This window comes from Trachemys scripta, chromosome 1 (assembly GCF_013100865.1).
Source record: "Trachemys scripta elegans isolate TJP31775 chromosome 1, CAS_Tse_1.0, whole genome shotgun sequence".
Classification (NCBI taxonomy): Eukaryota; Metazoa; Chordata; order Testudines; family Emydidae; genus Trachemys; species Trachemys scripta.
Window position 1 is genome coordinate 98,830,347 of NC_048298.1, and position 21,368 is coordinate 98,851,714.

The 21,368-nt window shown below is 47.1% G+C and overlaps 1 protein-coding gene across 2 annotated transcripts in view; it reads right to left on the minus strand.

Annotated features, from left to right (window-relative positions):
- Window positions 1-21,368, minus strand: part of PARPBP (PARP1 binding protein) — a 95,669-nt gene that overhangs the window by 71,447 nt on the left and 2,854 nt on the right. For both annotated transcript variants that reach the window (XM_034778736.1, XM_034778741.1), the window contains exons 3-5: window positions 10,562-10,792; window positions 3,212-3,310; window positions 1,345-1,515 (exon numbers count right to left, since the gene is read on the minus strand). In XM_034778736.1, the coding sequence (XP_034634627.1) occupies window positions 1,345-1,515; window positions 3,212-3,310; window positions 10,562-10,792 (501 nt within the window). The remainder of the gene's footprint in view (window positions 1-1,344; window positions 1,516-3,211; window positions 3,311-10,561; window positions 10,793-21,368) is intronic.

A 21,368-nucleotide genomic window follows, 5' to 3' on the forward strand; every position in this document is an offset into this window, starting at 1 on the left:
TGTCCAACTGTGTAGGCATGGTCTCCAGGAACTTTTCTCCCCTCTATTTTTTTGCAGGGAGAAGGGACATTCAAATGAAGGGAGTGTAAAGATGAAGATTTCTTCATAAATTTAATGAAACCAAACATTTTTTAAAGCATCTAAGAAGCGTCGCACACTCACTAGGTTCCAGCTTGCTGCTATAAGCAGAAAGAGGGAAGTGAGGTAGGATCACCGCTGCTGCATAAGTCCTCGTGAAGAAACACGAGAAGGCACAGGGGGCACATATGGCCCCAAAAGACACTGCTATTCAAAATAATCTGATCTTGCATGCATGAAGTGCATGCCCATTTACAGTGGGGTCAACAATGACAAGTATTTAAAGAACATGATATACTAAATTCATTTGCAGTTCCATTCAAAATGACTCTTATCAGATTCAAAATTAGTTTGAATTTGTTTAAAAAAAAAAAAAAAGCACAACTGGGTGCTTTAAAGGTTGGAGACCTTTAAACAAAGTTCTCATCTACTTATCAACTACACCTCTACCCCAATATAACACGACCCAACATAACACAAATTTGAATATAACGCGGTAAAGCAGTGCTCGGGGGGGAAGGGGGCTCCGCACTCCAGTGGATCAAAGCAAGTTCGATATAACGCGGTTTCATCTATAACACAGTAAGATTTTTTGGCTCCCGAGGACAGCGTTATATCGAGGTAGAGGTGTATGTGTAATTAAAACAGTATCCCTGACAGTGCTATACCTTATGAGAAAGGACCTCTATATTTGTGCCTTTTTGACACTTATTGTAAGAAGAATACACTCCAAAACTCTTCTTTCACTACCTCTTAGAGGGAATTTTGACTGCTCTGATATGGTTTGCATGAAATTCCCAGAGAGCCTAAATCACAAAGCTTGTAGTAAAACAAAATGTATTAAAAATAAAGAAAAATTGAGTTAAAGCAGAAGAAAATGCATGCATAACATATTTAGAACTAAACTGTGCAGAAGTTAATCCAGATCAGTATGCGTACCACACTCGTTCAGGATTCTAGTCATTACTTTGGATAGACAGTTTTGATTCCTGTTGCTCCCATATCCTTTTTACAACTTGGGTGTACGTGCACACAATTGTTTCCTTGCTCACCTTTGCATCTGATGTTCAAGTAGGCATCCACCCCACTCCTCAAGGGCTTTTCAGGTTATTTGTCCTGACTGGATGTGTTAGCCTGAATCCAATTTGTTCTCAGCCTTACATCTGAGTTTAAAGACGCAGCACTCGCATTTTTATAATTGTTTCATTACTTCTGATCTACTCCAAATATGTATTCTTGAAAGATTAATGCTGATTTGACACATACCAGGAAAATGGACATTTGTCTCTTCTGTGCAGCATGCTTTAGGTCAGTGAAGGCTTCTCTTCCAAGTCCTCTATCAGGAATATTTAGAACATGAGCCAGGGCCAGATCATTCTTAGAATTCACCAACAGGCTTAAATATGCATAAACAAACTTCTTCACGATCAATAGCAACTGCATAAGAAAGTATCAAGTTAGCTTATGTCTCAAAAAAATTAAAATAAACTACTTAAAAATGAATTAGGTATATGCAGAAATCATCGTTCTGAAAGAGTAAGAATATCAGTCATGCTGAATTACAAGAAATTGACTTCTATACATATGGAGACTGGGAAGTGATGACTGTAAGCCAGTATGGACCGAACATGTGGCATTTTAATGTGTTGAAAGTTTTTGTACATAATGCTACATTATCCACCTGAGATTTAGAGCATTCTCATTTCCCTTTTTCTTCAACACTTTGATAAGCATCAGTTTCTATCTGACATTATCTAGGGCTTCCTCCATAAACATCCTAACAACAAAGACACTTCTTTCATAACCTAGGGCCCCACTGAAGGCAAAGGAAGTTTTGCCAATGGTTCATGATTTGATTTCTAGTGCATTCACTTTTCAACAAGGTACTAGAACTTGAAGTGACAAACTGTGACCCCCCAAAAACATTTATATTACAGCTGCACTCTAGTGTGCTAGGCCCCATGCAAACATAAGAAGGCAGTCCCTGTCCTGAAGAATTTACAGTCTAAGCAAGAACAGACACACTAAAAAGGAAAATAAAATAGATCGGTGAAGAAGGTAAACAAGATCATATGGTTATACTTAGGAAGTTCTGCATATCTGAGTGTTTTTTTAATGGGGCACCTGGGATGGAGATGTAGGAAGAAGAATCATAAGAAAAGGAGAAGACACTAAGAACAAGAGGAAAAAAAGTAGAGGAAAAGTGAAGTTTAGAAAAGGAAAAAGAAGAAAGGGTGAGAAATGTATTTGTCACGGAGACCAAGGAAGACTTGTGCTGGTAGCAGCGAGGCAGAGTAAGGAGAAAACAAGAGTCCAAGTTTCAAAAATTCAACGAGTCTGATGCCAGATAGCTGAGAAGGTAGTTCTGGGGAAGGAAGCAGACTTGTCCCCAAATGCCATACTGGAGCTCCCTCTTATGGTGAGAGTATGAATACTGGAGGGGGCAAGAGATTCCTACTAGCTGGTCAGTCTCCCCGTGGTGGGGGTCGAGAGGAGAGGGACAGGGAGGCATAGGTACCCAGCATTTCCAGGAAGCCCATGCTGGTTTGACTGAGGACAACCAAATGCCAACTGATGCCTCTGCCCACTTTGATTTGCTGGAGCTGGCATCACTACTGTTGATGAGAGAGTTTCTCTAATGTGTAAGTGGGGTAAAGGAGTGGAAGTTAAATAAAATTTGTGAGCAAGTCATTAGATCACTATTCAAGGCAACAGCTGAGTATAAAAGGAGGAGAAAAAAAAGAGAAGTTATGGCCCACAACTGCTGCCTTGACTATGCATAAGGAAAGTTAACTTTTTCTTGCACTTTAATGGGGACCTAACCTTACACCCCCTAACTAAGGGCTCCTACAGAAGCCTGGTCCTGCTCTTCAGGCTTGAAGAAAAGACCTGTGTCTCTTGATTCAAGGGTGCAGAGGAGAACAGCATATAACATGTTTTCTAGCCCTATAAGCAGAGGCATGAACTACCAACAAGCTCAGGTGTGATACTGGAGGTCAAGTATTCCCCACTCTGACAATTTAGACTAGCAATAATTGAGGAAAAGCAAATTGCATTGCATTTCACCTATTCACTTTTGTATACAGAGTGAATATTTGTTATAAGTTGTAATGAAGACAAAAAAAAGTTTTACCTTCACATTATCCTGGCTGTGTCTCATTGGTGTTGAGGGTATGGAAAGACTAGAACCGTTCTCTTCTGATAAGCCAGAGATAAATTTTAACAGTTGAACCTTCAGGAAAACATATAGAGTAGGATTAAATATGAAGATGATTGAAACTTGAAAAAATTAGTAATTATTTCAGTATTGTAAATAGCCTTATCCCAACCATGGTCTCCTCCAATCCTTGAAAGAGGAAGCAGCCTGCAAAGGCCTCTCTACTCTTGAAGACACAAAACTGCCAAAGAGGAACCTGTATAAGCAAGTAACCGAGATGCAAGCCTGAAAAACTAGTTTACGGGAAGAGTTTTTATATGACGATGCTGGGCGGCAGCATACTCAGGCTTGTGTTGAAAGGTATGTTTGTCACTGTTTCAGCTGATGCCTCCAAAACAGAAAGTGTGGGACTATTGGAAATGGTTAAACAAAAAAAGGAAGCTGCACACAGGAAAAAAAAGACAGCTAAAACCCAACCTAGGACACTAGAGACAGAGTCAAATCCATGCCTAAGGATGCTAGAAGGAAAGGTGGAGGCAGGGGCAAGATGGACAGCTATTGCCCTCAAACATGAAAAAACTTTCCCAGAATCTAGACCAGAGAGGCAAAACCACCCTCTGTTCCTTTCTATTTGGCTACACTTTAAGAATCTTGACATAGATCTAAAATTGTGTACGACATTTTTCATCCTATAGTCAAGCATTTTGCTTATGATATTTAGATCTTTTATGTCAAATTCCTTTTCAATTAGATATGGTTTATGGAAACCCATCAAGTGCTACAGCCAAAATTGAGGCTCACTCACTGAAATTTATTGTACTCTGGAGGTCAATTCAAAATAAAAGGACAGTTACCTGTTCCGTAACTGGCGTTCCTCGAGATGTGTTGCTCATGTCTATTCCACAGTAGTTGTGCATGCTTGCCACATGCACCGGTGCCGGAAGTTTTTCCCTTAGCAGTATCTGTACTGGGGGAGCACCGCAGCGACCCATGGAGTGGTGCCTGTATATCGCGCTATAAGGTGAGCCACGGGCTCCCCCCCACCCTCGGTTCCTTCTTGCCGGACAACTCCAACAGAGGGGAAGGAGGGCGAAGTGTGGAATAGACATAAGCAACACATCTTGAAGAATGCCAGTTATGGAACAGGTAACTGTCCTTTCTTCAAGCGATTGCTCATGTGTATTCCACAGTAGGTGATTCCAAGCAATATCTGTTGGAGGTGGGTAGGAGTTCACGATAGTTCGGGACGAAGTACCGCCCTGCCGAACCCGGCGTCATCCCTAGACTGGGAGACGATCGCATAATGCAAAGTAAATGTGTGAACTGAAGCCCAAGTGGCCGCCCTACAAATGTCCTGGATAGGGACATGGGCTATGTAGGCAGCTGAGGAGGCTTGAGCCCTCGTTGAGTGCGCCCTAATGATTGGTGGCGGGGGGGGGGGCCTGCCAGATCATAGCACGTGCGTATGCACGAAGTGATCCAGCAGGAAAGCTGTTGGGTGGAGATAGGCTGCCCTTTTACCCACTCGGCTGAGGCAATAAAGAGTAGCGAGGATTTCCGGAACGGCTTAGTCTGATCCAGATAAAAAGCCAGTGCCCCACGCATATCGAGGGAGTGGAGACAGCGTTCCTCGTTAGAAGAATGGGACTTAGGACAAAGCACGGGAAGAAAGATGCTCTGTTCCTTATGGAAGGTGGAGACCACCTTCGGGAGGAATGCTGGAATGTAGGCGGAGCCAGACTTTATCCCTGTGGAAGACCACGTAAGGGGGTTCCGAGGTTAAGGCCCTAAGTTCCGAGACACGTCAGGCCGACGTGATCACTACAAGGAAGGCCACCTTCCAAGAGAGGTGAGACCAGGAACACGTGGCCAGGGGCTTAAAGGGGGCCCCCCCCGTGAGTCGGGACAAGACCAGGTTGAGGTCCCATTGCAGCATGGGGGTCTAGCATATGGGAATGAACGGTCGAGGCCCTTCAGGAAACGGGAGGTAATCGAGCGGGAGAAGACCGAGTACCCTTGCACCGGCGGGTGGAAGGCTGATATGGCCATCAGGTGCACCCTGACTGAGGCAGGTGCCAGTCCTTGGGCCCTAAGGGATAAGAGGTAGTCCAGGATAAGCTGGAGAGGTGCGGCGGAGGGGGGAGACTCCCCACTCACTCACCCCCTGGTGAACCTGGACCACTTTGCCACGTACATCCGACACATGGACGGCTTCCTGCTTTCCAGGAGGACTTGCCTTACCTGCTCCAAACACCTGTTCTCCTCGTTTAGCCACGGAGCAGCCACGCTGCGAGGTGGAGCGCGGCCAGACTGGGATGGAGGAGGAGCCCCATGTCCTGGGAGAGGAGGTCCGGGCGGAGCGACAGCGCCCTCGGGGGGGGCCACCAAGAGGCATACGAGGGGCCTGTACCAGTGTAGACGGGCCCACGCTGGGGCTATGAGAAAGACTCTCACCTTGTCCGCTTTCACCTTCTGAAGGACCTTGGCGATGAGGGAGAACGGGGGAGAGGTGTAGAGGAGCTGGCCCGACCACCATAGGAGGAACGCATCGGAGATTGTGCCCTTCCCCACCCCTTCCCTCGAGCAGAACTGGGGGCAACGCCGGTTCTGGCAGGTTGTGAACAGGTCAATCTGGGGAACTCCCCACTCTCGGAAGAGCCGGTGAGCAGCCTCTGAATGGAGCGACCACTTGTACTGGGGGGAGAAGACCCTGCTGAGGCAGTCCACTTGCGTATTGTGGATGCCTGGGAGGTGGGTCACCCTCAGGGAGATATCGTGGGCTATACAGAACTCCCATAGGTTCAGGGCTTCCCGGCAGAGGGCTAGAGAGCGAGTCCCATCTTCCCTGTTGATGTAGTACATGGCGGCGGTGTTGTCCGTGAGGACCCTGACCACCCTGCCGCAGAAGTGTGTGAGGAAAGCCACACACGTGAACCACACCGCCCTGAGCTCTTTGACATTTATGTGAAGGGACAAGTCCTGAGTCGACCACATTCCTGGGTCTGCACGTTCCCTATGTGAGCTCCCCAGCCGAGATCCGAAGCATCGGACACCAGGTCTATGGACGGGCTGGCATCTCGGAAGGGAGCTCCTTGCAGCATATTGCTCGGGCAAGACCACCACTGAAGGGAACCCAGTATCGGGGACGGAACCGTGAGCACCTTGTCTAGGCCGTCCCGAGCTTGGGAGAATTAGGAGGCTAGCCAGATCTGGAGGGGCTTCATTCAGAGTCTGGCATGGCGGACCACTTATGTACATGCCGCCATGTACCCCAGAATTCGAAGGCACGCCCTTGCCATGGTCACCAGAAAAGCTGTGACTGAGGCGATGAGATCCCTTAGGGTCTCAAACCTGTCCGGGGGAGAGAGGCTGTCCAGCAGGGCCCCAATGAACTCTATGCGCTGAACGGGAACTAATGTTGATTTGGTCTCGTTCACTACTAGGCCGAGACCGGCGCATGACGATAGGAGCAGCTCCACGTGGGTCTTTACCTCGGAGCAGGACTCCGCCTTGAGGAGCCAGTCGTCCAGGTAAGGAAAGATCTGTACCCCCTATTGCCTGAGATAAGCTGCTACCACAGCCATACATTTCGTAAAAAGCCTGGGTGCCGTGGATAGGCCAAACGGGAGGACCGCAAACTGGTAGCGGTCCATCCCCACCAGAAAGCGGAGGAAGCACCTGTGCCCCTCGAAAATATGGATATGAAAATACATGTCCTGAAGGTCCAGGGCCGCGTACCAGTCCCCTGGGTCCAGGGAGGGGATAATAGAGGCCAGGGACACCATGCGGAACTTGGAACGGACTAGAAACCGGTTTAAGTCCGGCAGGTCGAGGATGGGCCTAAGGCCCCCTTTGGCCTTTGGGATCAGGAAGTATCGGGCGTAGAACCCTTTGCCCTGGAATTCCACAGGTACCCTTTTCACCGCCCCCAGGCGCAGTAGCCGGTCCACCTCCTTCCCCAGGAGGCAGATAGGCCCCGGGTCCCCTAGGGCCATCATGGAGGACGGGTGATTTGGTGGGGGTGAGGTGAACTGCAACATGTAGCCCTTGGAAATGGTACTGAGGACCCACTAATCCGATGTTATGTGGGACCACGCCCTGTGGAAAGCAGACAATCAGTTGCAGAACACAAACTTTATTAAACGGGGGGTCTCCCTGGCAAGAGACCGGTGCCCCCCTGCAAATAGTCAAAACCGCCTCATTCCCTGCCTCTTGCCCTTGGAGGGCCCAGGCTTCGGGTCAGAGCAGGACTGCTGCCGAGACCGGCGTTTCTGGTCTCTGGGTCTTTTATATAGGGGCTCATATCCGCTTCCGGCGGCTCAACCTGCGAGGAGCAATTTGGCCTTGTCCTTAGCCAGAGGGACGTAGAGGCCCAAGCTCTGCAAGGTAGTGCGGGAATCTTTCATCCCATGCAGCCTGACTTCCATCTGGTCCACAAAGAGTGCCTTCCCATCGAACGGAAGGTCCTGCATCAGGGATTGGGCCTCCGTTGACAGTCCCGACAACAGGAGCCATGATGCCCTGCGCATGGAAATCGTGGAAGCCATTGAGCGGGCCACAGTGTCAGTTGCATCGGACGCCGCTTGCAGGGCCACTTTAGCAGCTGCCGCCCCCTCTTCCACCAGTGCCTTGAAGTCCTTCCTATCCCGATCTGGGAGGAGGGGCTCGAACTTAGGCAGAGACTCCCAAAGGTTAAAGTCATACCTGCTCAGCAAGGCCTGGTGGTTGGCTACCCTAAGCTGGAAACTCGCAGAGGAATAAAGCTTTCTCCCAAAGGAGTCCAGCCATCTGGCATCCTTATTTTTGGGGGTGGGCATGGGCTAGCCCTGTCACTCCTTGTGGTTTACAGATTCCACCACGAGCAAGTTGGGTGCTGGGTGGGAATAGAGGTATTCGTGTTCCTTGGCCGGCACAAAGTATTTCCTCTCCACCTTCTTGGAGATAGGGGCCAAGGAGGCAGGAGTTTGCCACAGGGTGTTGGAGATGTTGGCAATACCCTGGTGCAGGGGCAGGGCCATGCAGCCCGGTGCTGAGGGAGACAGGACATTGAAGAGGGAATCGGACGGACCCTCCATCTCCTCGGCCTGCAGCTGGAGGCTGGAAGCCACCCGCTTTAGCAGGTCTTGGTGTGGCTTGAAGTCTTCCTCTGGGACTAAAGGCAGAGGCGCCGTTATGGTGTCGTCTGGTGCCAGGGAAAGGGCCTGCACGGAACCAAGAGCCTCAGTCAGTGCCGAGACGTCGAGCCCCAGATCAGAGTCCGGGCGCGGGTCCGCCGATTCGTGACCCGCCGACTTGTCCCATAGGCGGCCGGACGAGGCCGATGGAGCCTGAGACGCTCCAGCGACCAAACGAGCCCCCTTCTGGGCTGGCATCGGTGCCCACTGGCACCACTGTCCTTGCCACGGGGCCCCTTGCCATTGACCCGGCTGAGAGCCTGATGGCACTATCTGTCCCGGCTGAGTAGCGCAGACTGAGGATGGATGGCCAGGTGCCGAGGCTGAGGTCACCAACGAACGCTCAGTGCCCCGGGAATGGTGCCTATGACGTCGTCTCCCTTGGGACCTGGACCTCGACGTCAAGGAACGGTACCTGCCTGAAGAACTACTTCGGTACCCGTGACGGTGACGTGAGGTCCGGCGCCCTGGTGCTGAGGCACCCCGGGAGGAGTCTCGAGCACAATGTCTAGCTGATCGGGAACTGGAACGGGAACGACGATGTCTATCCCATCGAGAGCGGCTGCAGTATCCACATCGTGCAGACAAGCGCTCCTGGTGCCTCCCTCGGTGCCTAAGCTCGTTGGCAGGCAGCGTCGAGGGTCTCCACAACTCCCGTCCTGACGGCGACCCGGATGGTCTGGCCGGCGTCGAGAGTGGGCAGGAGACGCAAGACAAGCTACCACTGCGTGCCGAGCGATGTGGGGAGCGATCCTCAGAGTGGGAACTGCAGCTGGCTGGAGAGGTCTGGTGGACATCCAATGGAGGCTTGCCACGAGACCTGGGGCCCGTGCTCGGCTGTGTGCTCGGGACTGGCAGGCTCATAATGTCCTTCGCAGCCTGCATCGCCTCCAGCGTCGACGGCATCCATACCAAAGGGGATGCACGGGCTGACATGCCAGGCTGCTCCGCTCCACACGAGTCAGAGCCCAGGGGGGACTGAGGGCTGCCCAACGCGGGACCAGCCTCTCCCTTTTCCTTGTCACAGCGCCGCTGTGAAGCCGGGCCCTTCCCTTGCTTTTTGGGGAGAGAGTGGCACTGACTAGTCGAAGGGGCCTCGCTGCGCACCAACGACGTGGCGGCCGGCGCCGAGTCCGAACGGGGTGCCGGCGTTGCGGCCAGCGCCGACTCCATCAGGAGAGCTCAAAGTCTAATGTCTCTCTCCTTCTTGGTCCTTGGCTTGAATGACCTGCAGATCTTGCAATGGTCGCTAATGTGAGTCTCACCCAGGCAGCGGAGACACTCAGTGTGCGGGTCACTCCTAGGCATACAACGGCGACAGGAGTCGCATGACTTGAAGCCTGGGGCATGCCCCGAGCCCACTCTAACAACTGAAGAAACAATCCACGAACGGTACCACTAAGGTCGAGAAGAGAAGGCTGCAGCAGAGCTGAAGCACAAAGTTCCGACTACCTTCACTGGCGGCAAGAAGGAACGGAGGGTGGGGGGAGTCTGTAGTTCCCCTTATAGCGCGATATACAGGTGCCACTGCAGGGGTCGCCACGGTGCTCCCCCAGTACGGATACTGCTAAGGGAAAAACTTCCGGCACCAGTGCACGTGGCGAGCACGCCTACCTACTGTGGAATATACATGAGCAATCACTCGAAGAAGAACTAAAATTTAGGAAGAAAATAAAAAAATAGTATTTGGTGACATTTCTATAGTTGACAGACATGGCAGAAAAAATAGAACATGAACGACTTACCATCACTTATCTCACTCAAACTGGGCCCTAAAGATGGATGATGCGGTCTCAAATCAATCATCTGTTCAGTTCGTTACTACTAGTAGCCTTTTACTTTTATCTTCTCATGCTTTATAAAATTTAGGGTTTGGAACAAATAAAGTTTTCTGCCCCCCAAAGACTACCTGACCCTTAGAAGGACTGTGGTTTCCATGAGACAGGAGGGTAGGGAGAAATGTTTAAATCACAAAAGTTTACTCTTTAAAAACAATTTAGCAATTACAAAACTAAACTTTCTTCCCCACAGAAAAACTAAGCAATGGGTATGAACAATTCATGGCTTCTGAATAGATCTTAATATTATTGCATTTCTGAACTGGAGTTAATCATATTGGTACACAATTTCAAACATAAAGAGACATACTTACAGGGGACATCTCTTCAATTTCAGATTCAGGTATTAATGTATGACACTTCTGGCAGATATCAATTAGATCTAACATATTACTCCTCTTTAAGAAAGAGTCATAAGCTTTTTTGATATCAGCATAATTTTCAGGTGCTTCCATATTCTCACATGTCAATCCCAGTTTATCATGTAGCAAGTATTTCCAGGTTTCCACCACATCACTAAAAGATACTGTGAAATCTCCATGAAGCTAATATAAAAATGAGAAAAGTAAAAGAAAAGCATTATGCTTTGCTGGTAGTGTAGATATCAAAAACTTTAATAAAACAACATTCATATATTTTTTAATACACTCTGTACGATGAAGTATTTTAATGCTGATTCATTTATATTAAACCCAAGGAAAAAAATGTTACTTGTAACTAGAGTTCTTGAACTGTATTGACTATGCAGTTCAACAGTCTTAGAGACTAATAGGTTGCATATTCTAATTCTTAAGATGGTAACAATGATTCCTTCTGGTTTTAAAATCTATAGATCTTTAAAGACCTATGCACATGCAAAACTGTATTTATGGACAGATATGGATTAAGGTTTCCTGCAGCCCTGGGTCAGAGCAAGCGGGGGGCCCCTCCAAATCCTTTTATGCTTGCGGTCCCACCCCATTCTGCTCCTTCTGCCTGTGGCCCCACCGCAGCCTCACCCCATTCTGCCCCTTCCTCCATGGTCCCACCCCTATTGAAGTCTCTAAACCACAGGATTTGGGGACTTCAACAGCAGAGTCAAGGGAAAGGGTTGGGACAGCTTTGTGGCCTGCGTCATGCGGGAGGTCAGACTAGATGATCATAATGGTCCCTTCTGACCTTAAAGTCTATGAGTCTATTCCACTCACATTCCCAACCACCCACTCCAGCCCCGCAATCCATTTGCTTCTTTCTGCCCACCCACACTGTGGCCCCAAGACTAAAGAAGCTTTGCTCCCCTACCACAGCCCCAGGGCCACAGTGAGAAGTGAACTCCCCCAGTCCTGAGGCAGCAAGCAAGAACTCCTCCAATCCCAGGGCCACACTGGAAGTCCCAGTGTTGGGCTTCCCCCGCCCCGCCAGGGGCTCCTGCTGGGGAGCAGGGGCTTCTGCTGCCCCACAGCAGATGTCTGCTGGGGGCAGGGTGCCAATTTTTCCAGGGCCCCCCAGGCCTGGGCCCCATTGACCCACTGGATAATCTGCCACGGTTTATGAGAGTAGTCTGATCGACTTCAACGGGAGTACTCACATGCAGAAAGTTCAGCATGTGCTTAAGTGCTTGTAGTATAAGTTTGCAGCAAGGAGGCCATGTGCATTCCAGAAGTAGGAATCTGCACTGACCGTTTTTGGAGGAAACTCCTACCTTTAAAATATGCATTAACAGAATACTTGAAACAAAGAACCCTGTGTAAGAAGGAGCATGGATGTCCAAAAAGGTAAACTATTTTTATTTTTCTATAATGTAATTAATACTCCAAGTCTTCATTGTGAAGCTGCTAGGGCTACTACACCCACATACCCAAACAAACCAACAAAAGCAATAAAATGAAAATTTCAGCCACCTGTGACAGGGTATACACACCCTACATGGGCAACCAGTGGTTAAGAACTGCTCTAGGCTCAGCCAGCCACACCCACCACACCTGTAGGAAATGCTTCAACTGAAGGAGGAGTTAAAAGGCAGGGAAGCAGCTCATTTGATGGCAGTCCAAGGAGGAGAGCAGACCCGCAACTCCAGCAGTGAGCTGAGGGAAAGGCAGAATCTCTCCCCATGAGAGCTGCCCAAAAGGTCTCTCCATGAGGGAAGGGAGGACCTGCTACAGTCCAAGAGGGAAGCATTCCCCTCTCCTTCCCGTATGGGCTCCAAGTTTTGTTAATTTGCCTTTACTTTGTTTGGGCTACCCCAGCAGGGGAATGCCCTAGGACTGATCTGGCCTAGGAGAGTGGGCCACACTGCAGGAGGAGGCAGTTGCTGCCCGAGAGAGGAAAAGTTAAAAAAAAAAAATAGCAATGTTTAGTCTTGAGAGAAGACTGTGGGGGCCTGATAAATCTTCAAATAAGTTAAGGGCTATAATAATGACAGTGATCAATTGTTCTTTATGTAGTTCTTGAGAACACCGAAGAACAAGCGAGGTGCTGTGGTTCTGGGCTTACAAGAGGCCATTCCAGCTCTGCTGAGCTTGGCCCCCAAAAAGACTATTTATGTGGACTGGGATAGCCCAGGAATCCTCCATGGATATCTCTAGGAAACTTTCATGGAGGTACTCTTCAATCCTTTGCAGAAGGTTTCTGGGCAGGGCAGTCTTATTTCTTTCACCATAGTAGGACACTTTCCCGCGCAACTCCTGAATTAATTCTGCTGACATCATTGCAGGATACAGCATAGCAGCATAAGGCCCGGGTCTATACCCAGACGCTTGCAGCATCTCCTTCCTTTCCACCTCTGTTACCCTCAGGAGACTGATATCACATAGGGTCGCTTAGGAGAAACGGGGGAAGTTCTCATTAAAGGTGCTCTTACATGGGGAAAAAAGGGCACGTAGACCCACCCTGGCCCCCACATTCCAGATCACCAAACATGCAGCCACTAATGTGCCTTTACTGTGCTCAGCATAGGGTGGCAAGTAGTTTAAAGTGGCTGATAGAGGACTGAGGTCCCATATGAGAGATTCCACAATTTGGGAGTGAAAAACGTTCCCCTCCGCCCCATTCGTAAACAGCTTCCCGTGGTGCTATGGGGGAGGGCCATTGTTTGACTAGCTACTTGTGCTCCCAACATAAGCCTGCCATAAACTTAATTAAAAGTGCGATCATCAATGACCCGGAGGTGGCACACTCACCGTGGCTGGAGCAGCAAAACGGCACAGTGAACAGTTACGGATTCCAATTATGTTATGGCTTGCACCTAGTATATAATATGGGTGTTTTTTTGTTTGTTTGTTTTTTTAAAAACAGCCTTGCTCTGGAAACAATTTTATTCATGTACAATGGCCCCTTTATTTTTTCCCCTGACAGCTGGAAATGTGTCCTTTGGCATGTCATCAACACCTGAAAGCAGTGTAATTAGAAGGAGAAAGAATGCGGGAGGACATATTCACAGAGATAATGAATGCCTCCAGGAAGGCTGACACAGAGCTAAGAGCGTGGAGGATTTCACTGTCCAAGAAGTTAGACATGGAAAGCAGGAAAGCTTCCAATGAGTGAGAGTGTGCAGCGCAGGATGAGATGCTTTGGATTATGAGGGACCAAGCAGACATGTTGAGGCATCTGGTTGAACTGCAGGAACAGAAGCAGGAGGGTAGAGTCCCTCTGCAGATCCTGGTGGACAGACAGACAGCATTGCCTGGTGCAGAATCACCCTCCCCCAAGCGTTCCACGAGGCGTGTGCAAAAAGTCCATTATCCCTTTCACTTACCTCAAGGAGGGGGGAACGTACAAGGAACAGAAGGCACCCATTCACAGACCTTTGATGGTCTGGAATGCGATGTTATGTTACACATCTGAAAATGTTTGTCCTGTTCCAACTGTACAACCCCTTTTTCCGAAGGTTAGCTTTTCTTTCTGTTCTCCCTCTTTATTTATGTTTGTTAAATAAAGTAAATGGATTCAAGAAATAGATGTTCTTTATTAAGTAGAATAAAGAATAAATAGTGGGCTTGGGCAGGGGGTTGGCTTTACAGGGACAGAAATACAAGGCAGGTGAAGATTTGGGAAAGCACAATGTACACAAGCAGCTCACATTACTGTGACTCATTATTAAAACAGCTTTTCAAAGCCTTGCAGATACGCAGCGCCCCTTGCTGTGCACTTATTGCCCTGGTGTCTGGCTACTCAAAAATGGCTACCATGCGATCGTCTCAACTACCCACCTCTAGGGAAAATTTTCCTGCCTCCCCCCTCCGATATTATGGAGCACACAGCAGACAGCTATAACCATGGGGATGTTCTCCTCGCTAAGGTCCAACCTTGTTAGTAGGCTTCTCCAGCACCCTTTCAAATGACCAAAGGCACATGCAGCAACCATTCTGCACTTGCTGAGCCTATAGTTGAACCCTTCCTTACTGCTGTCCAGAGGGCCGGTGTATGGCTTCATAAGCCATACGAGCAAGGAGTAGGCTGGGTCCCCCAGGATAACTATAGGCATCTCAACATAGTCAAAGTTAATTTTGTGGTCTGGAAAGATTGCAGCTTTTTGAAAAGACCCAAGTTACTAAAGATGCGAGTGTTGTGCATCTTTCCTGACCATCCTATGTTGATGTTGGTGAAATGCCCCCTGTGATCCACCAACGCTTGCACCACTATTAAAAAAAAGTATCCCTTTTGGTTCATGTACTCTCTGGCAAGGTGGTGTGGTGCCAAGATGGGGATATCGCCCCAACCACAATTAGGGAACCACCTCGCGGCAAAACCATCCACTATGTCCTGAATGTTTCCCAGAGTCACTACCCTTCATAGCAGAAGTCGATTTATGGCCCTGCACACTTGGTGCACAGCAGCTCCCACAGTTGATTTACCTACTCCAAATTGATTCCCCACTGACTTGTATCTGTCTGGGGTTGCAAGCTTCCAAATAGCGATTGCCACTCACTTCTCCACTGTCAGAGCAGCTCTCATTTTTGTGTTGCTGAACTGCAGGGCAGGGGAAAGCTCTGCACAAAGTTCCTGGAAGGTGGCCTTCCACATTTGAAAGTTCTGCGGTCACTGCTCATCGTCCCATATCTGCAAAACAATGCTGTCCCACCAGTCAGTGCTTGTTTCACAGGACCAAAAACAGCACTCCGGTGCAGCTACTCTGACTGCCATCAGCAACTGTGAATTATTTTTTTCAGTGGCTTCCAGCAGGGCTGCTTGCAGGATATCACTATGTTCCAAGCAGTGGGTCCTACTTCGCCTCTGGAAATACTGCATGAGAAGGCGCAAGGTGTTTGAGATGCTCACAACAAGAGTGCACAACTGAGTAGGCTCCATGCTTCTGGGGTTATGGTGTACGCACAGCAGTTTTAAGGCATGAAAACCAGTGGGTTGTTTGCTGTTGATATGAGGGAGGGAGCATAATGCATCATGGGATGCCAACGCAATGCTCCCATTCTCCCCTGCGACAATGTTTTGGTCCCATGAGGCATTGCACAAACTTCTCAAAATACACTGCAGCAAGTTGTCCTTTGGGAAAGCTACCCACGATGCACTGCTTTGTGCATCGATGCAGGCGCAACGAGACAATGAGCCGGGTGTGGCCACGCATAGTCGACTTCATTAATTCAGGGGGCTCGAGGTCAAATTAGATAAAGTCAACTTAATTTTGTAGTTTAGACAAGCCCACAGTATAGTTCCTACTAGACCATCTTCTTTGAACAACGTCTTACTCGTATTACATAGGTTACTAAGCCTTTAAATGGCAATCATATATTAACATTTTCAATTGCTACGAACCAGCATTAGCTTTAAACCTCTGACCTACTAATAATAGATGTTATTTTCATTTTCTTTGCTTTTAACATGCTGTACTGATTAGGATATGTCAGTACTACTGACATGAATGCTATTCTGCAGATTATAAATTAAAATAAGGCATCTTATAGGAAAGATTTCAAAGTAGCAGCCGTGTTAGTCTGTATCCGCAAAAAGAACAGGAGTACTTGTGGCACCTTAGAACTAACAAATTTATTAGCCCACGAAAGCTTATGCTCTAATAAATTTGTTAGTCTCTAAGGTGCCACAAGTACTCCTGTTCTTTATATGAAAGAGTATACATACATTTTCTAAAATATTCCTATTTCAAATTTTCCACATAAACTCCTTCATAAGGCTAGTCACTGTGAAACCTTTACCCAATTAAAAACAGCAGTAGACAAAGTGTTTTCTCACTTTATTTTGAAACAAATTCCTTCAAATGTAACTAGTTAAAATAAGACTTCAGTATGATAACTAGCCAAAACCTTCTCACTAGATCAAGAACTTGCAGAGATTAACAGTGTTTATATTTGTGTTGTAAAAACATTTTAAATACAAATAAAAATGCACTTCAGATATTCATTTCCATGATCAGGTGCCCACCATGACAGTATATTCTATTATTCATAGAACCGATTGAGAGAGTCTGTGGTTTAAAAAGAAAAAAAAAAAAAAAAAAAAAAAAAAAACCAGATAATGTTTTGCTAGGAGCACATGCCAGCTGGCTAATATCTGAAGGAAGTTCAAAAAGTTCAGTGCCTTCATTCTGTGATAGACATCAGGAAGATTGTATTTCACAAGCATAAAACAAGGTTTACACATTTTAAAAGCACTTCAGTTGCACTTTTTACTAGTATGTTATATCACACATACACTCTTTGGACTTTTATTAGAGTCTTTGCTCATTCTAGGATTAAATCTTAATTATTCAGATTTTAGAGGGTTTTTTTTTTTTTATATAAAGAGACTTCACAAGTACTGCAGGTTCTTTCTAGGGCTATCTAGTTAGCCAGGCAACGGCTATTATTGTAAAATTTGTTTAAGGATGGAAAGAGATGCATGTTACAGCCCTCTCCCTGGCTGAGTCCTCCTAGTAGATGGTCACCATCTACTGTATTGGACCCAACCTTTGGATCCCCCAGAGTTTCAAGATAACTGTCTGAGCAGCAGCTGCCAAGTTGAGTTTAACTTGGGCCTCTCAGGCATACCACTGAGATGCTGATTCACTGCCCGGGACCCCTCCTTGGCACAAAGACTGCAAAATCCCAACTTCTATCTACCCTCAGACCCATCCTGAACTTCCCAAGCCAACCCAGTAGTTTATGCATTCTCTCAGTCTAGCCCCACAGGCACCCTGGATTATAGTTTAACTTTTTGGGGACCACATGACATTAAAGCAAGGAACACACGTTTCTTTGAGGCTTTGCAAATACACACACACACACACACTTACTTGCACTTTACCCAGAAAGCACAAGAGTTAGAGCTACGCGAAACAAAGCTTCTGAATACTGTCCCCCTGAGACTTTTCACCCCTATTGTGAGTCTCTGGGTTTGGTTCAAGTCCTTAAGGGGGGTCGGGGGGAGCAGGTCCCTCCTGCCACCATTCTTTCTGCTGAGAATTCTGGTTCTGGCAATGACATATGCCCTTTAAGCAAGGGGAGCTATCATTTTTAGAAACAGCAACAATTTTTCTTTGGTCCTGTCCTTCTGCTGGGATTTTTCTTCCTGCAACCTTGTATGGGATTGCTGGCAAAGAGTTGTTAGAAGTCAAGAGATCTGCCTCTAACTCTGGCGTAGAGCTAATCAATGTTGAGGACTTGTTGATGGCCATGGTTCAGTTTCCCAGACATCGCCTGTTTTCTGCTACAAAAATGGAAGTTAAATCCACTCTGAAGGTTATAATTAAATGCTATAAAACAGAGGAATTCATATATAGACACAGACATGTTCCCCAAACTGTCACAATGCATGATTTTGAGCTTCATTGAAACACTGCTTTTTTATTTATTAGTGTTCAGAATATTTCATACCATTCTAAGTAATTAAGTTATGTACCAATAAAATACAAACATCTATTAACTACATGTTGTGGGATCACACTTTTTGTTTTGGCCCTCATGGAGATATTTAAAAGAAAAAAAGATGAAACCCCAAACAAGACAAAGTACAGCTCTCCAAGTTCCTTAATGGGGATTGAGCTTACACAGTAGCTCTGAAGTGAGTATAATGCAACAGGATTTACTTCCTTTGCGTGAGTTAGGGCACACCAGATCACCCCCACTAATATCATTTAACTAGGCAGTAAAAAAATAATCAAAAAGAGACAATAGTGGATGGACTTGTCATTCACCTCAGCCAACAGACACCCTTCAGTGAGGAGACTGCTGTAGCAGTGACACACCCTGGTCAGAGTGACCTATGTGGGCTAAGCCAGTACACCATCATTCAGGGTACAATCTTGGCCACAGCAGTAACAAAGTTCTGACCTCTCCAGTGAGGTCCAAATCTGGGGCTTCATTAGGAGAAGTGATGGAAGAGGAACAGATGTAGAGGAGAAGAAAAACCAGTCAGTCTTCTCCGAGTGCATAAGGTACAAAAAGACAGCTAACTGGTGCATGTGCACCACAGCCTCTTTTAGAATCCTGACGCATAAGCTGCAGAGTAAGGCCTGATCTACACTACAGAGTTACCCCTGGGCAGCAGGGCTCCAGCTGTCAGTGCCCCCACGATGCCCCCTTAAATTGGTGCAAGCACTCCTGGTGAGGTGCACACCACCACCAGACAAAGCATAATGTGGGCACAAAGAGCCGATTTAATTACTACAGTGGCTATAGATCGACCTAACTTAAGTCAACTTAATTTTGTAATATAGGCATGCCCCAGTGCATGAACTAGGGGAAGACAGGTAGATGTTCCTCCACCTAACACTCCTGTGGGGCCCAATCCAGGAAGTGTATTCAGAACTCACCAATCAGATTAAGCCCTTATAGGTGAATTCACACAAAGCGTGGGGTTGGGTTGGTGCGGAGAAAGGAGGAAGAGGACTTCCCTTATAAACTTTTAGACCAGCAATTAAGTATTCAAGTAGGGGCCCTCCCATATCCCAGGTCAAGTCCACCCCCGCCCCTCACTCCGGACTGAAGGGGATAAGGGTTATGAACAGGGATCAGCCATCTCTGAGGTGAAGTGCCCTAACCATTGGGTTGCTACAGGATATTCTGATGTGGGGCTCCCTCTGTCTGCCCTGTTGAAGTTGTTCCAGTTTGGAAAAATAATTTTTAAAAGTCATTAGAGCAGGGGGACTGGATCCTGGGTCTCCCACCTCCTAAGTGAGTGCTCTAACTACTCAGCTACAGAGTCATTTATGCTTATGTGTTTGTTGTTTATTCTTCCTCTCCCCCCGCACCCCAATGATTGTTTCATTATTAATCCACAAAGGAGAGGGATGTGAACAGGGGGTCTCCCATATCCCAGGTGAGCCCCCTAACCATGGGCTAAAAGTTATGAGGGAGGTCCTCCTGCTCCTTCTTTCCTCCCCACTCCAGATTCTTGCTAAAACAGCATAGGCACTGTGACAGGTTCCTGGGGTGCCACCTGGAACTGGTGTACCACTGAGCCCTCTGACCCACCTGCCTGGGCTCCCTCTCACACGGTGCTGCTGTGACAAGTTGCAAAGCCCTCCAAGCTTGCACTTTCACCAGCATTCAAACAGGTAGGGACACACCCAGCTGCAGCTACATGCAGACTCTCTAACTCCCAGCTTAGGACCCCAGAGTACAGATCTGTCACATCTTACGCTGGGGTTATGTTCCGCAGCCAGCGCGTAAAGCAAAAATCGTGTATAGTCAAAATTACATTGAGTGTAATGGCGGGCGGAATCGCCCACACTACAGGTACAGTATTAAAACTGTTATTTTTCTCTTTTTGTTTTGTTTTTGCCGACCGCATAAAGCTGAAATCATGCATGTTAAATGCGCATAAGATGCGACAGACCTGTTGTACCATCCTGCCCTGGTCAAATCTGGCCACTATATGGGTTTAATACCCAGTCCACCTCTCCCTCAATGTGAAGAGGACTAGGCACACTTGTGGTAACCAAGCTGAGATTTTCCCCAGACACCTTAATCAAACGCACACTGGTTTGGATTAAAATATAAAATAAGTTTATTAACTACAAAAGGATAGATTTTAAGTGATTTATAATGGATAGCAAGCAGATTACCTAGCAAATAAACAAGACACGGAAACTAAGCTTAATCTATGTAGTACATCGGATATGAATAGCAAATACTTGCCCTAAGTGAGGATACAAGCAGGCTGCAGATTCTTAAGGGGCAAGCTGCAGTGGCTTACATCTTGGAATCCCCAGGTGTTCTATTCACAGGCTAAAAATCCCTTTATCCTGGGACCAGTACTTCCCCCAGTTCAGTCTTTGTTCCTCAGGTGTTTCCAACAGGCTCTTTGGGTGGGGAGTCAGTGAAGAACCATGATGTCACTCCCCTGCCTTAAATAGCCTTTGCATACGGTGGGAACCCTTTGTTTCAAAGCTTGGTTCCCACACCAGTCAGTGGAAAAACTCTGATATCCCAAGATGGAGTCCAGCACCAGGTGACCTGATCACATGTCCCTGTAGTGTCACAGCAGCTATGAGTCAGCGGCTGTTTGTAGCATCTTCAGGAAGGCTCCTCCACCCCCACCCTGGTGGGAGATAAGCTTCTTCTAAGACTTATTGTTTTTTCCTAATGGCTCAATAACTGAATGGGCCCTTCCCAGCCATCCATCTAAACAGAGAGCCTTTTGCCTAATGGGCATTCTCCAAGTGTAAACACACTTGTAATACAAATATATAGTCCAGGGGTCGGCAACCTTTCAGAAGCGGTGTGCGGAGTCTTCATTTATTCACTCTAATTTAAGGTTTCACATGCCAGTAATAATTTTAATGTTTTTAGAAGGTCACTTTCTATAAGTCTATAATATAACTAAACTATTGTTGTATGTAAAGTAAATAAGGTTTTTAAAATGTTTAAGAAGCTTCATTTAAAACTAAATTAAAATGCAGAGCCCCCCGGACTGGTGGCCAGGACCCAGGCAGTGTGAGTGCCACTGAAAAAACAGCTTGCGTGCCGCCTTTGTCATGCGTGCCATAGGTTGCCTACCCCTCGTATAGTCAATATTCCTAACTTCAGATACAAAAACGATAAATGAACACAAATAGGGTAATCACATTCAGTAAATCATAATCTTTCCAATGATATCTCACATTACTTATCTTGCATAAAATGAATGATGTCATAATATCTCTATAAAGAATATGGGGTGCAGTGTCACAGGCACCTAACATCAAGAAAA